The 16577-nt window shown below is 34.0% G+C and overlaps 1 protein-coding gene across 3 annotated transcripts in view; it reads right to left on the reverse strand.

The window, feature by feature from the left end:
* Positions 1–16577, reverse strand: part of LOC109070412 (pro-neuregulin-2, membrane-bound isoform-like) — a 69603-nt gene that overhangs the window by 13037 nt on the left and 39989 nt on the right. For 2 of the 3 annotated variants that reach the window (XM_042738027.1, XM_042738029.1), the window contains exons 4-6: positions 7485–7605; positions 3041–3099; positions 865–888 (exon numbers count right to left, since the gene is read on the reverse strand). In XM_042738027.1, the coding sequence (XP_042593961.1) occupies positions 865–888; positions 3041–3099; positions 7485–7605 (204 nt within the window). The remainder of the gene's footprint in view (positions 1–864; positions 889–3040; positions 3100–7484; positions 7606–16577) is intronic. The other variant, XM_042738028.1, reaches the window with a different exon arrangement.

A 16577-nucleotide genomic window follows, 5' to 3' on the forward strand; every position in this document is an offset into this window, starting at 1 on the left:
AGAACCAGGAAAAACTGAGACAGACTAAATCCAGAAAAACTGTGGCAAATTACCTATAGATAGTCTCGCGCTTATTATATATATATATATATATATATATATTATATATAATACTTATTATTTTGAAAAACTACAATACCTATATTTTTAATAAAACTTTAATAAACCCAAAAATAGTTTTTCTTAATGTTCCCCCCATAAAAATAGTAGTCCAATAAGAATAATAATTGTTAATTCATTCAAGATATATTCTCTAAAAGGAGAACTAGCCTTATTATCCTACACACAATTTTTCTTCTCAAGTATTTTCTTTTAAATTAGTTTTATGTTTGGATATTTTACTGGAAAACATGTAAAAAACACTGGTTAAGACTGTTTTTTTTGTTTTTTTTTGCAGTGTGAAGAATTACAAGCTATTCTAGACATCTTATTTCTCTAACTAGTTTAATCGCATTAGGATAATGTGTTTAAATTGAATTTATTATAGCAATAAACCATAGAAGGCTGTGGTAAAATCACTGTAACGCCTGGCCTTAAGTGGTTTATCACTTTTATAAAATGGTGTTTTGACAAAATACATAAGTTGCGACATTTCTAACAATAGCACTATTTGGCATATAATTCTAGAATTCAACCTATTATAAATACTGATCTACCTGACTGATGTGTTTCCTATATTTCTAAAAATGAGTGTCGCTTTGTCACAGCTGAAAAATCAGAAGCTGGGAATGTATTTGCTTGTTCAAATATAGGACAGAGAAAATAGAACAAGACGAGTCCTTATGTGAATATGCTTAATCTATGTCATCAAATTATGTCATGAACCTTAAAAACTAAAGAATCAAACAAATAATAACTTCATACCCATGATTTCAATTCCAAGATGCTCTGCCAATGCAGAAAGTTGACAATGTAAAAAACAAAAACAAAAACAAAAAAAAACAAAAACAAGAAAACAGGTTTCAGGTAAAAATGTCCATTTGTGGTTCACTAAAATGTGATCAGTAGTGTTGTTTGGTTGGTTTTGTTTGAGACATTGAGGTGAGTGACTGTACGTTCCAGTAACAGACAGACAATGCAGACACACACTGGTCAACTCCATATTCCCCATAAAACAGAAACGAAACCAACGGAAATACCAGTAAACAAACAAACAACACGCCTTTCTTGTTCATTGCATATAAGCAAGCGTACAAAAATGCATGCAGACATAGACAGCCACACTTACTGCCATATTTACTAGACCTCATTTCTGGTTTAAGGTTAAGAAAACAAAAACAAAGAAACAAACAAAACCATTAAACAGAAAAGCACAATGTACAACACAAAAAGACACAAGTACAGATGAATGTAGGCAGACATCTAATGATTCATATGCAAAACGACAATCAGATGGCTTTGGTTTAGTCACAGTATTACATTTTCATGTATGTTTTTAAACTTCCAATGCAAATGTGCAGATGTATAAACACATCTTGTGCTCCGGCACATCGGCATGCATGATACTGGCAATAATGAGGGCTCCTCTAGCCAACTACCGCTGTTTGGAAAGCAGCGGTTCTAGAGGTCAAAGGTTAGAGGTTAAGGGTCATGCATCATGCCTCAGGCTCAGAACGCTGTTAGAGATCATACAAAACAACAGCATCAATATTACTTAACAACCAGAACTTGATAGAAATGTTCCAGGTTCAATACAACCAACAGTATCTGTGGATTTTCTCATCGTTAAAATGAGCTGAAATTACGCTTGCAGTAACGCACTTATAATGCTATTGTGGAGGATTTGAGAGCAGATATATGTGCAGAACCACTGAATAGATTACATATAAAACATACAATTTCGTATGCGGAATAATCATACATTTTTGTTTTGTCTGCAGAACAATCAATGTCAAGATACACAGTAGTGAGAAAATCTACCGAACAGTCTATATTGTACATCTTCCATACAAAATATATGACAGAAAGTTTGTATGATGTAATATATATATATATATATATATATATATATATATATATATATATATATATATATATATATACTATATATATATATATATAACATTATATATATATATATATATATATATATACATATATACATATATATATATATATATATATCAAATAAATGCTGCTTTTTAATCTTTCTATTCATCAAAGACTCATGAAGAAACTGTATCATGATTTCTACAAAAATATTAAACAGCACTGTTTTCTTTCTTGAGCAGCAAATCATCACATTAATTAATTAGTCACAGGATCATGTGACACTGAAAACTGGAGTAATGTTGCCGGAAACTCAAGAATAAATTAAGATTTTAAAAATAGAAAACACATTTAAAATTTTAATAATATTTCATAATATTACTGTTTTCCTGTGTTTATTTATTTATTTATTTTTACAAATAATTCCAGCCTTGCTGAGCATTACTGACTTTCAAATATATTAAAACATCTTACCAACATCAAACATTTGAATGGGAGTCTATTGTGTGTATATATATATATATATAATATAACACAGTATTATTGTTTAGTCTTGTTTTTTTAAACACAAGTGCAGTATTTTCAGTATTTTTATAGTCCATGCAATTTTTGGCCTAACATAAATATCTGTGGACACAGATGCTATCATTGAGCTTAACTTGTATTGAACCCAGAACAATCCTTTAAATGATATAAATGAATGCCTGTCAAACATGTCATGAATCCAATGGACTAATTCATTTATTAATCTAACTCTGTTCTATGGGAACATAATCTATATGTTAACATGCTTTATAGTCTAATGTATCATTTGCACTATATTTAAACTCTTCTCCAGTTTCCATTATACTTTGGGGGAAAAAAATCTCTTTTTAATAATATATCAATACACACAGTTCACATCCATGAATTTCTACTTAAAAAAAAACAATATAAAAACTCTGAATGGACAAACAGAGGCAGACATGTACATGCACGCGCACATCATAGCCAGCATGCAGCTTCAGAGCAGACAGACAGACAAACAGACAGGAAGAAGAAATGGACATACTGTAGAAACCGGCCATAACGGAGGTTTGACAGCGTTCACCGGTATAGTCATTTGGACACCTGATGGAGGGAAACAAACCCGCAGAGGGAGAAGGAAGGAACGAGAGGGAAGGGGTAGTGGAGAGAGAGACATGAGGAGGAAAAGAGAGAGAGAGAGAGAGAGACGAGAGCAGAGAAACATGCGGTTAGAACAACAGAGAACAACCCAGCGAGCTGTTCCACCTGATGATGTCATCGCTGTGATGTCACAGCCTGCGGTCATGTTGGATGCGTTTGAACCTGAGGAAAGAGGGTCCATGTCATTTCATGCCATTTTTAGGATGGGTCTAAAAAAATATAGGCATTGTGGGGAGCCCGATTCATTTTAATGATACAGAACTGATTCATTCAGACGGTTCAATTAGATGGAAATTCCTCAAGGGGGCGCTTACCCGCCTCAAAAACTCCATTGTCCTCCATTGGACCACAATCAAATATTAAGACCTTTTTTTTTTTTTTTTTTTTTTTTTGTCTTACTGGAGACATTTGTACACACAAAAGTATGCTTGTTTAAATCTGAATAAAAATTACTTATTTTTTTACTTCTTTATTATTTTAAATCTATTTCTTAGATTTATATTTAATTTAAAAAAATTCAATATTTGAAGTCTTTGAAGTATTTAAATATATATATTTTTTAATTTGAAGTTGTAAATAAAACAGATTATTTCAGTCTTCCTATGAAATTTCATGTTAAATGTTACTTGCTATTCCTTTGTAATTATTTGTAAAAATTTACTGGTACACTCTTAAAAATAAAGGTGCTTCACGATGCCATAGAAGAACCTTTTTTTTGCCTAAATGGTTACATAAAGAAGCTTTAACATCTGAAGAACCTTTCTGTTTCACAAAAGAAGAAGAAGGTTCTTGAGATTATAAAAAGGGAAGAAAGAGATGGTTCTTTAAAGAACCTTTGACTGAATGGTCCTTTGTGGAACCAAAAATGGTTCTTCTATGGCATCGCTGTGAAGAACCTTTTAAGCACCTTTATTTTTAAGAGTGTAGTTTTTGAGTGATTTTTTTTCAGTGTATGAAATCTGAAATCTTTTGAAATCTATTAAATTATCATATTTATTGTCATCACAAATTATTGGTCAAATCAGTCCATTCCTTTCAAGTTATGCCTGGATAATAGGCATTGAATTCTCAATAATATGATGATATGATAATATGTGACATGCACTTTCATATTTTTATATTTCTCATACTCAATAGGTGTGTTTGACTTCAGTCGGATTTAACGGTTTGGTGAAATTTGCCACTTACAATCAGGAGGAGTTGAAACGAGAGACATGAAGTCAGACACTTTCTGCTTCTCCTGTATTTGCATATTTTTTCACAAATGAAGTGGATTAGCTGCAACATTTGACAAATAGATGTTTATAAGTAACACCAAAGACAATAACTATAATTATGACAATAATAATGTTTTACAAAAACCCTTCAGAATGTAAAAGAACCACCACAACTATAAGATAACAGCACAGAGGAACAATATTATTGGAATCACTTTTAAAGGTACTGTTTTCCAGCTGATGAATGATAAAAACAATGAAAACCAATCAGAATCCATCCTGCTTTAAAGAGCTCAAGCATTTAAAGTTTGACAGAAAACAAAACTGCAGCATGTTCTTATAATAAACAAAACAATATTGCGTATTGGTGCTCACGCTAAAATAGCTATCATTAAAGTTATCTTTATAGTTATCCTTCTTTCTCAACATGAGCCTATACTATATAAATACAGTGGGGTTTATATTTTTAATCATTTTAATTGGTTTCATTATGTTTGATCTACAGTGGCCCCAGAGTATTTGGACCTAGGTGTACATAATGAAACCTAATCTGAAGCTTTACATCTTTACTTCCCCATAAAATGCCAATCAGTTCCACTTCTGTGATCATCTATAAGACCTCACGTTAATGAGGAGAATGTCCTAGGACAAACAGGAGCAAAATAAAGTCCCTAAAAGCTTCATAATGGTGCCAAAAGCTTTCGTCTAGTCACAGGTTTTCATTATTTATATACTGAGGGTATTTTAGAGTTCAGATTTGCAGGGGAATTCACCGTTCAGTCTGTCTGCAGAATTTACTGTAGAGGTCATTGGGACAGGCTGCATTTCATTTGCCTCAGGAGCTACAGTAACACACACACACACACACACACACACACAAACTGAGATGACATGTTAGAGTAATGTCTCTGAAATAGAGCTGGGAGGTATGATATATATTCTGTACAATGGTAAAAATGTGCCAAACGGTAGAGATTTTGCTAAACATTTTATACTGTGGTCGATATATATTTGTGCTAAATTTGTTAATGAAAACATTCCTTGTTTAAAACCTTTATTTGATGTGGGAAAATGCACTTTTTGACTTCACTATTAATCCAAAGAAAGGTTAATCCATTTAAACAATTATAATCCTGCCCTCATGTCATATTCATAATTCATAATTCATTCATTTACTAATAAAAAAAAAATCAAACTTTATAAAATATCAAATAATACCAGTTTATATTAAAATCAGGCTGTATAATAACAGTATTCAACACACTTGAAATAAAAAAGAGACTTTAAAGATATACCAGCTTTATAAATCAATTAAATTAAATCTAGACTAAGAAATATCTTTTGTACATTTTTGTTTTGTTTTCTATATCATCAATGCCATACAGAATTTTTCCCTTTCTGTTATTTTTGTTTTTAAGTCATATACCTTATGATGTTTACTGTTTATATTTTATGCATATATAATTAAAATATTCAATATATTTAACTGAAATATAAAAAAATATAAAAACACACAAACACACACAATACTATATATATATATATATATATATATTATATACACACACAAAAACACACACACACACAGTATACGTCACACACAATAACAAAACACACATACAATCAAATGAGATGAAGTATTATTCATTATTAAAGTATTTTACATACTGAATTTCCACCATGAAATACTGTTACCATGATATAAAACATCTTATACTGTGCTAAAGGATTTTGGTCATACCGCCCACCTGTACTGTGAAGTAAAGCTTCAGTGCTGTTGAAGATAAACTCTCAGGCATATAAGTGAATCACTGTGTCAAGAAAGCCAAGAGCAACACACACTATTTTCAAATCAGTCCATGCTTCCCTGAGGGCTATTAACCCTTATAGCCGCTTCAGACGCTCTGTTCTGTAAATTAAAGAGATTGACTCGACAAGTCACCGTTAAAAGATGACATCTCCCCAAAGGATTTGAGCTTTAAACAGCTTTAATGGGTTTGTTTCTCTTCCTTTAAAAAATTGGCGCATACACCGTAAATCTGCACTGCCCTGTCCAAAATGGCTGATAAGAACAGAGCATTGTGTCCGTGGTATCACAGGGGAGCAGTAAGTCAGCGTACTATTGATAACGCGGCTGTATACATCGACAGAGCTGACAGGCGACACGGCAAACCCTGTCCCCTTCCTCCAGACCCTCAGACACACTGTCATTTCTCTGGCAATTAAAGCTCAAGAGTCCAAGCTCACTTTTTTTCCCAGCAAAGTCCCAACAAAACTGAACTTACACAGTTTCATGAGCCAATACATTGTAGCACTGGATGCCCTTTAAAAATGAATGGAATTTCTTTTAAATTCCCAAATTTGAACTGAAGCAACAAATAAAATGCATAACTTTATGCTGAATTTGAATGGAAAGGAAGCAAAATGAAAATGGAATAAAATTCTAATGAATTCACATAACAGCACTAACTGTAATTATATATTTTATTTATCAGCATGGATTACTCATAAACATGTTAACAGCCACAACTACAGAATCTGGTAACTGATTTGCTCTGATGCAGTTTTCTGTAACTGAAGCAAAGCTAAATTAAAATAAAATATAAATATGATATGAAAATCTAGAAATGCTGGATTTGGAAATTAATTTAAATAAATATGTTTAAAATGAAGTAGGCCTACTAAAATGACTACAACTGAAATAAAGATAAGTTAAAGCTACGCTATAAATAAATAAATAAATACAATTATAAAAGTACATAACAACTTAAACTAAAATTAAAATAATTACAAATATAAAAAAGAAAACTAATTAAAAATATTAATAAGTAATAGTATATAAGCAATATTAAAATAGGACTGCGTCGATGGTAGGAAGAAACCTTATGCAACTGTAAAAGGTGAACTGTGTTTAATTTTTTTCATTATTTTAAATATGAATTTATATAGATTAATACAGTATGTTAATTTGACAGCTCTATTTGGAGTCTGATGATGTCAAACCAATGTATAGTAAAAATAAGCCCATAAACAATGACATGAATATAAGGTTAAGGTATTGTAAAAGTGAGATAAGATAAAATGAATGCATTCTGAATGTGTTTAACTTACTTGCAAGACAGCTGATTTATACCATGTATGAAATAACAGTCTCCACCGTTAACGCAGTATGTCTTCTCGGTTTCATTGCACTTCCTGGCATGACTTGAGCCCGGAGACAATGTAGTGGTTACTATAGAAACATACGGACAAACACACAAACACACACAGAAGTCAGAGATGAGCATCATACACATTGTGAAAAACGTCTCAAAGGCTGTGTTCAGAATGCTAGCATATAAGTATACTGCACAGTACACGCTATAGAAAAAAGGAAACCAACTGTCACCGTGGTGGTACTCTAAGGTACAAAATTACTTTATTTAACCCTAAATGGTATGTATTAGTATCTTAAAGGTACATACAAGTACTTTGAAAGCACATATTAGTACCTTACGAAAGGGCACCACACTAGCAACAATTTTGAACCTTTTTTCTGAGTGATACTGTACACTGCCCACTATTTTTCAAAAATAGCATGTGAAACAGAATGCAGCATGATAAACACTTCAGCTGTAGTATGCTACATTACTGTCACATGACATCAATACTATGTTTAATTCAATGTGTTGCAGCCAGTTTACATTTGACAAAAACATCCTGATTTCTTAAAAACCAGCCTACAGTCTTTCATAGACAACCCAGGAAGTCAGTTAAGGTCTCATTTTTTAAGTTTCATTACAAGCTGCTTACACTGGAAATAAAAACACAATTAATGCATGGAAATTCTTATATATAGTCTCTTTAAAATCACAGTACACATGGAATGTTGAGTGCATTGCATTTTAGAATATAATATTACACGTAGTGTGCTGCAAAAACTCTTAAAATTTAAATAAGAATAAATAAAATGAGAAAATAAATATTAGATGAAAAACTAAAATGTAAAAACTTTAAACTGAAGTACTAAAATTATTAAAATTAAAATTAAATTACAATTAAATGCTAAATAGAAATACATAAAGCAACAATTAATTTAAAAAAATCAACAAAAACTAATAAATTGAATAAAATTATGTTAAGAAAATTAAGACAGAAAACAAAAAATCTAATTAAAAAAATAACAAAAAAAAACTAGTATAGAAATATATGGTATAAAGGTATTTCATATATAAAGAAAAAAGTGTAAAATCATGTACAAACTGCAATGTACCTTCTTCACAAAAAAGTAGATTATGTACCATTCTGAGAACATCCAACATATATATATATATATATATATATATATATATATATATATATATATATATATATATATATATATATATATATATATATATATATATATATAAAGAAGAATAAACTAGATTGGAAAAGTGGAGCACAGGCAAATCAAACAATCAATTTACCAACCTGGACAACAGAATTTTGTTAAACATTCAAAAGTTATTAAATATATATTTCAAACTTCAGAGTAACTGTTTCTGTCATCATTTATTCACCCTCATGTTGTTCCAAACACGTATGACTTTCTTTCGTCCATAGACACTTAAGGATTAAAGCATCATAATAGAAATGTGGATGAACTCCTCGTTTAACATCAGGGGATCAGAATTATTCCTGTTTCTATCTGTACGCAGCACTGCTAAATATTTCTCCAATATGGCAACAGAACTGAAACTGCAGACACACACACACACACACACACACACACACACACACACACACACACACACACACACACACACACACACACACACACACACACACACAAACACACAAACACACCTGCAAATCCACAAAACACTGTATCATTCTGTATATAAACCAGAGTGAGACACACGCTGCCAAATACACATGGCAGATGGGAGGATTTTCTCGCAGGCATCGCTGGCTCACAGCCACACTGAGGGTTCAGATATTCTGCAGTGTGTCAGAGTCACGCAGAATCAAGCTGCGTACTGCAAACACCAGCACATCCCATCAGGATCTCTGCAGCCAGAGACACTGGGAATCCATGATCCAATCGTCTGCCCGGACAAAGAGCCAGACAGAGATAGACAGAGAGAAACAGTTAAGAGTGTCAGATATAAAAAGAGAGAGGGAGAACAGCATGCTTCACAGAAATGCTATCTTTAACAACAGTATGTGAAGCTGCATGCAGTATGCAATAAATATTAAGGTACAATGTTGTCACATCACATCACGTACATGATTAAAACTGGTTAATTCAAGATTGCATTCTGCTTTTGATTATAATATAGTATATAGTATAAGAATGTGTCCAATTATAATCAAATAATAAAGTCAAGAATGGTTTACAAATGGCTCAAAAATGAAAATTCATCATTCATCGCTTGTAAACGGCACTTGATCGATGGTTTGAAGTAAAAAAACACAACAATGATAGAATCAATTCCATAAAAAAAAAACAAACATATTAAAGACTCATATTTTAGTTTGAAGCAACAATTTGTTAGCAAATTAAAAACATCTGAATTTGTTTCTTACAAACTAACAACAATGCAGTTTTTACTTCACAAGTTGTTAATTGACGGACTGGAGTGGTGTGGATTATTTGTGGATTACTGTGATGTTTTTATCAGCTGTTTGGACTCTCATTCTGACGGCACCCATTCACTGCAGAGGATCCACTTGTGAGCAAGTGATGTAATGTTAAATTTCTGAGGGTGAATATTTTTTCAGATTTTCTTCTTATATTTGTGTGAAACTGAAAGGTATCCTGTCATGGAAATAAGCATAGTTATTTTGCATTTAAATACAATTTTGAGAAATTTGTAAGTTTGATTAAAAATGAGTCAAAGAAGAGATGTTAAACATTGAATCTCTGTAATATAATCAAGCACACTGCATTGTGGCACAGGTTCTCAAACTTGAACTGACGTCATGTTTTGTGCACTTTATGAGCAGATATTGGCAGACGGTCACGATCACAACAACTCCCCTCACGAGTCACAGATCAAGAGAGCAGCCAGCAACGCTCATGTCCGTGGAGAATGGACCAATTCTGATGAAATCCATGGCAACCGACCAAAACAATGTTATTGTTACAGTAAAGTCTTTAAATAATTATGGAAATCGGAATTATACATTCCGAACACATTTGCTGATATGCTGTGTAAGTATTTACCGTCGCTTTTCCCTAATGACAATAAATAATTTCACACCCATAAAAAATCCACACCCCTCTTCCAATGTCTCTGCTTCCCTTAGTTTGAGAAGCTCGGCATTGTGGGATGCGGTATTGAACACAGTATGGACTGAATACCACACAGATAGACAGATAGATAGATAGATAGATAGATAGATAGATAGATAGATATATAACTTACACCAACAAAACCTCAGTATTTCTTAGCACAATTACTAATCTCAAATCCGTATTTTTACTATTCTCAAATCCATAAATAATGCCTGAGTTTGTGTTTGTGTGTGTATTAGTCTCAAAGCCGTAGTGTTTCTTTCCTCTTGTGTACTAATTAGTGACGTCAAAGTGAGCCAACAAAGTGTTCTAGTGCCATAAAGTTACTCCAGTTACACGTCTTATCTGATGTGTAGTTTTAACTTCAATCCACAGTAAACCTGGCTCCTCACAGCGCAGAAAAATGCACCTGACAGGATTCTGCTTTAGTTATTATTATAACATGTCATGCATTCATGTCGAAAAATAAATACACCTTCAGAAAAAGGTACAAAGGTTATCACTGTGCTGGTATCCTTTCAAAAGGTACACTTTTGTACCTTATTTACCCCTAAAGGGTGGATATCAGTACCTTAAAAATACATGTTTTTATGTTCTTTTTGTGACAGCTTTTGTACCATTTTTTTTTTATTTCCTGACAATGTTTGGAAGTCGACAAAATATTTGGTTTGTATACACTAGTCAACATTTGAAGTGGATCAAAACCTTTCATCAATTTTGTCCTAAAACCTAAAAGCAAAATGTGTTCTTGTCTTAGGACAACTTTGATAACCTTTTTTGATCCATTACTGTAGTATCTTACAAATAATTAATTTGCATGACATATACTGGTCAAACATTAGTCATTGGCTTTGCATTAGAAGACAATAAGCTTTGTTGCATAAAATATCTTAATATTACTAATATGCAGCACTTTAAATAAAAATAACTTCAAAAAACACCACTTAAGAGATTTCAACCATCTTAAACATCACAACAACCCGGGTATCATAGTTTCTCAACGGTTAATATAAGTTTGCTTGGTCATTAATGTGCACATAACCCAAAAATATGATAATTCCTCTTCCTTGGAAGTTCCTACTGCTTCAGCACATCTATTTTTAAGCCCTACTGCAACAAATTTAAAAGCAAAGGAAGTACATTAGGCGCTTACCCTTGAGAATCATGGGTAATGTAGTTTTGTTGCATAAGCCTGTCTGTTCAAAAACCAGCAAGCTTTTGCAACGGTATACACTATGCACACAAACTTAACTCTACATACAATATTCATCATGATGAAAACGTATTATAAACAATTAGGCCTAATGCTATTCCCAGGATCTAGAGCATAAAAAGTAACCAGGAAGTGACTCAGTTGTTCGTCAGTTCTACATGCATTATTTTCATCTCAGTTATTAACCCTTATGTCCGATTCATTATATGAATTCAATTAAAACATTCAAAAAAAAAACATAAACAACTTTGGTGACACCGGATAGACCGATATAGAACTATACAGCAAAACACAACAAACCACCTGAGCCTGCCATTTCATAACCAGCTAATTAACTAATTAACATGCACACACAAACGCCCAGGCTACATCCGAAAACTTAGGCAGCGTTTTTGCACGAAGGCACCTCATGAAGCTGATTTCGGACAGGCTTCTGAGGAAGAGTAACGGTTTAATGATCTACAGCAGAATATAGAGAGCTTTGGTGATAACTAAGTGAATACTTTATTACTGCAATATTAATTTCTTGTTAGAGATTACATCAAAAGTGGAAAACGTTGATCAAAAACATTTGATCACAAAATTTACACACAAACTGACCACCAACCACAACTTTCAGATGCCACCTTTATTTTTTAGCTTAACTGTCATGGAATGGAACGCACAGGATTGTGGGATATCAAAAGCAGCGAAGGATACATTTATGTTGCTTTCAAAAATCGGCCAGATGAAGGCATTTCAGGAGACAGGAACTGAAGCTAACAATGAATTCGGACATGCCTACCTTGGAAATCATCCTCCGAAGGCAGCATTTTTCAGTTTTTGGATGCAGCCACAGCACAGCAAAGAGAGAGAGAACAGAGGGGCATAAAGAGAGAACGAGAGATGTCTCAGAGCACAATAGCCTATCTCTAAAGGTCACACATCACTCCAGCAGGAAATGGAGGAAAGCAGAACGATATAACATTCAACCTTACATCTGTCTCAAGCATATGCCCTCTTCTCTGCAGTGACAGTGTTTGTGCTATCGAGCTGCTAGCCTATAACTGTTTCCTGTGAGACACACAAAGTGGTCCATTCCCCCTTTGCACCTCAGTCAATTCTGAGGATGAAGTTTGTAATATTGGAGAAGTTTGTTCGCTAGAAAGAAATTTAGTTTGAATCTATTAATTCTAAGCATTGGGGAACACACAATGTAGGATAATGTTTAAATATAAAGGGATAGTTCACCCAAAAAAAGAAAATTACCCCAGGATATTTTCTTACACAAGCGCATCGCTTCACTTCAGAAATCATTTATTAAAAATTAAAAACAACACAACAAAATGACCCAACAAGCTGAACCCAGCATTTGTAGTGTAATAATGATTTCTTAAGAATTCAGACTAAAAAACTTAGACTGAATGTGCACAGTGAAGCGTTACAAAAAGAAAAATAGATAGCTTGTGTGCCACTCAGAATTGGAATTCAAAATCTTAAATTCAATCAATGTTAATTTCAATTGAATTCGAATTGAGGTAGCAATTGGGAGATAAAACTGCAATTTGAAGATAGATAGATAGATAGATAGATAGATAGATAGATAGACAGATAGATAGATAGATAGATAGATAGATAGATAGACCACATTTACTTGAGTTTTCATGCCAAACATAAACAGGCATGCAGACAAGACATGAAAAAGTGGCAAAATCTACATACACCTTTGTTTTCTAATACATTTTTTGAACAGTCCAATGTTTTCTGCAGTGTTGCGGCTGTGTGTTTGTTCGTGGACCATAACAGCATATGTCTTCCTCCACAGGGGGGAGATTGTGAATTTATCCAATCATGGCTGAAAGACAATAATGTTGATCAGGTGCTACACTGGCAGTGCATCTGTTCTCCGCTTTAAATAGATCCAGAGAGAGGCTTTTAAAGACTGCACATATTTCCCTCTGTCCCGTAGTCCATCCTGGTGTGGCAGGATATTAGCTCCATTAGCCTTGGCTCTGAGCCGATGGATGGATGCGGACAGGCAGGAGAACATGATTCACGCCCCAGCGAGGGGGGTCGCGGGGAAGGCCGTAAGTCACACGGGGCCTGTACGGGGCATACGATGCACTCTACTCAACCAGGTGCCGATCAATGACATCGAACCACTTACAGGCACTCCCTATTCAGACACCACACACACAAAAGTCCACACCGAGAGAGATAACACACGCACACAAACAAACACACACACACTCAAAAACTGCAAAATGCATGTGGGGGAGGAGGTAAAGGGGAAGCAGGACGGATGGAGAGACAGGCTAATGAAAAGAGGAGTGAATAGAAGCAGTATAGAGGAATGAAGGACTTGAAGGAGACAGATTATTAGGAAGGAGAGCCACTGACGGGAACAAGAGAGAAGGGGGGGGGGGGGTTAAAAAAGACGGTATGTTCATACTACAAAGTCTTTCTGAAAGAAAGTGCAGTATGTACTGTATACCTTACATTTGCATATGTATAAACAACACATTTGCATTAACATTAATTTAGCTGGGGTTTTTTAATACAATGCAATGTCCAAAATAAGGAAATTATCAGAAAAAGGGACAACAAATATTAGAATATACTGTATATAATGTGTGTGCATATAAATATATACAGTTAGGTCTGTATATATTTAGACACTGACACAATTTTCGTAATTATGGCTCAGTATTCCACCAGAATAGAATTAAAATGAAACAATCAAGATGAAACTAAAGTGCAGACTTTAAGCTTTAAATCAAAGGGTTGAACAAAAATATAACATAAAAAGCTTAGGAATTATAACCATTTTTATACACAGTAACTCCAATTTCAGGGCTCAAATATAATTGGACAAATAAATATAATTATAAATAAAATGGTCATTTTTTTTAAATTTTGTTGAGAATCCTTTGCAGGCAATGACTTCCCTAAGTCTGGAACTCATGGACATCACCAGAGACTGGGATTACTCCTTTGTGATGCTTTGCCAGACCTTTACTGCAGCTGACTGCAGCTGTTGTTTGTTTGTTTGTGGATCTTTCTGCCTTTAGTTTTGTCTTCAGCAAGTGAAATGCATGCTCAATCAGACTGAGATCAGGAGATTGACTAGGCAATTGCAGAATATTCCACTTTTCTACCTTCAAAAACTCCTGGGTTGCTTTTGCAGTATGTTTTGGGTCATCGTTCATTTGTACTATGAAGCGCAATTAACTTTGGTGCCTTTGTCTGAATCTGGTCAGAGAGTATATCCCTGTACACTTCAGAATTCATCCGGCTGCTTCTGTCTTCTGTCACGTCATCAATAAACACCAGTAACCCAGTGCCACTGGAAGCCATGCATGCTCATGCCATCACACTGCTCCAACATGTTTCACAGATAATGTTGTATGCTTTGAATCATGAGCTGTTCCAAGCCTTCGCCGTACTTTTTCTTCCCGTCATTCTGGTACAAGTAGATCTTAATTTCAGGATTTCACCGCCGTCCAAAGAAGTTTTCCAGAAGTGGTCTGGCTTTTTTAGATGTTTTTTTGACAAAGTCTAATCAGGCCTTGTTTGCACCTTGTGGTGAACCCTCTGTATCTGCTCTCATGAATCTTCTCTTGATTGTAGACTCTGACAGTGACACGTCTACCTCCTGGAGAGTGTTCTTCTCTTGGCTGGATGTTGTGAAAGTGTTTTTCTTTACAATGGAGAGGATTCTCCGATCATCCACCACTGTTGTTCTCCGTGGACATCCAGGCCTTTTTTTTGTTGCTGAGCTCACCAGTGTGTTATTTTTTTCTCAGAATGTACCAAACTGTTAATCTGGCCACTCTGAATGTTCCTGCTATCTCTCTGATGGATTTGTTTTGTTTATGAAGCCTAACAATTGTCTGTTTCACCTGCACGGAGAAATCCTTTGACCGCATGATGTCGGTTCAGAGCAACAGCTTCCAAATGTGAATGGAAAACTTAAAATTAACTCCAGACCTTTTACCTGCTTAATTGATATAGAAATAATGAAGGAATAGACCACATCATGTAGGTAATCACAGCGTGGCGAATATACAGCCTTATCTCATGTCTACGAGTGTGAAATTGCTTTTATACAACAGTTAGATGGCATGAGTGTGTAAATACATAAAAAACAAAAGTCCTCTTTTGTGCAGAACTACTTTCTTCCACCACTTTTTCAAATCTAAAATTGACAGTTTAACAGCTGAGCCCAAGCCTCTGTTACTAATTGTCACTTTAGAACTAGTAACGAAGGAATGGTTATTTGCTTCATTAAAAGCTTATTGCATTACTGTATTAAAAGCTGTGTAGACTATTATGAGAGAGAGATAGAATCAGCAATCGTGATTACCTGCATTTGATCCAGTATTCTTTTTTCAGATCAATCTCATAATCACAATAAAACATTAGTTTGAATGTCTGATAGGCTCGTACTATCCTTTCATCTGTTAAAGGTGATTCATGATGACAGTGCTGCTCAGTGCATTTGTTGGCTGTACAAGCTGATTTTGAAAGTAAAATTAACTTCATTGTTCAAAACTGTGCTTTAGTATTTTTCAATTTAAAAGTCTTTACTGCTGACTCGTAAAAACATTCTCTTGTCGCCATCTATTGTCGGAACAATGTAACAAATCACCATCACAAATACACACACACACACCGTTTACCAATACTAAATACTACTATTATTTATATAAACTATTATTTATTGAATAATAATATTTAGTAAACAACA

The sequence above is a fragment of the Cyprinus carpio genome, chromosome B14, assembly GCF_018340385.1.
Source record: "Cyprinus carpio isolate SPL01 chromosome B14, ASM1834038v1, whole genome shotgun sequence".
Classification (NCBI taxonomy): Eukaryota; Metazoa; Chordata; class Actinopteri; order Cypriniformes; family Cyprinidae; genus Cyprinus; species Cyprinus carpio.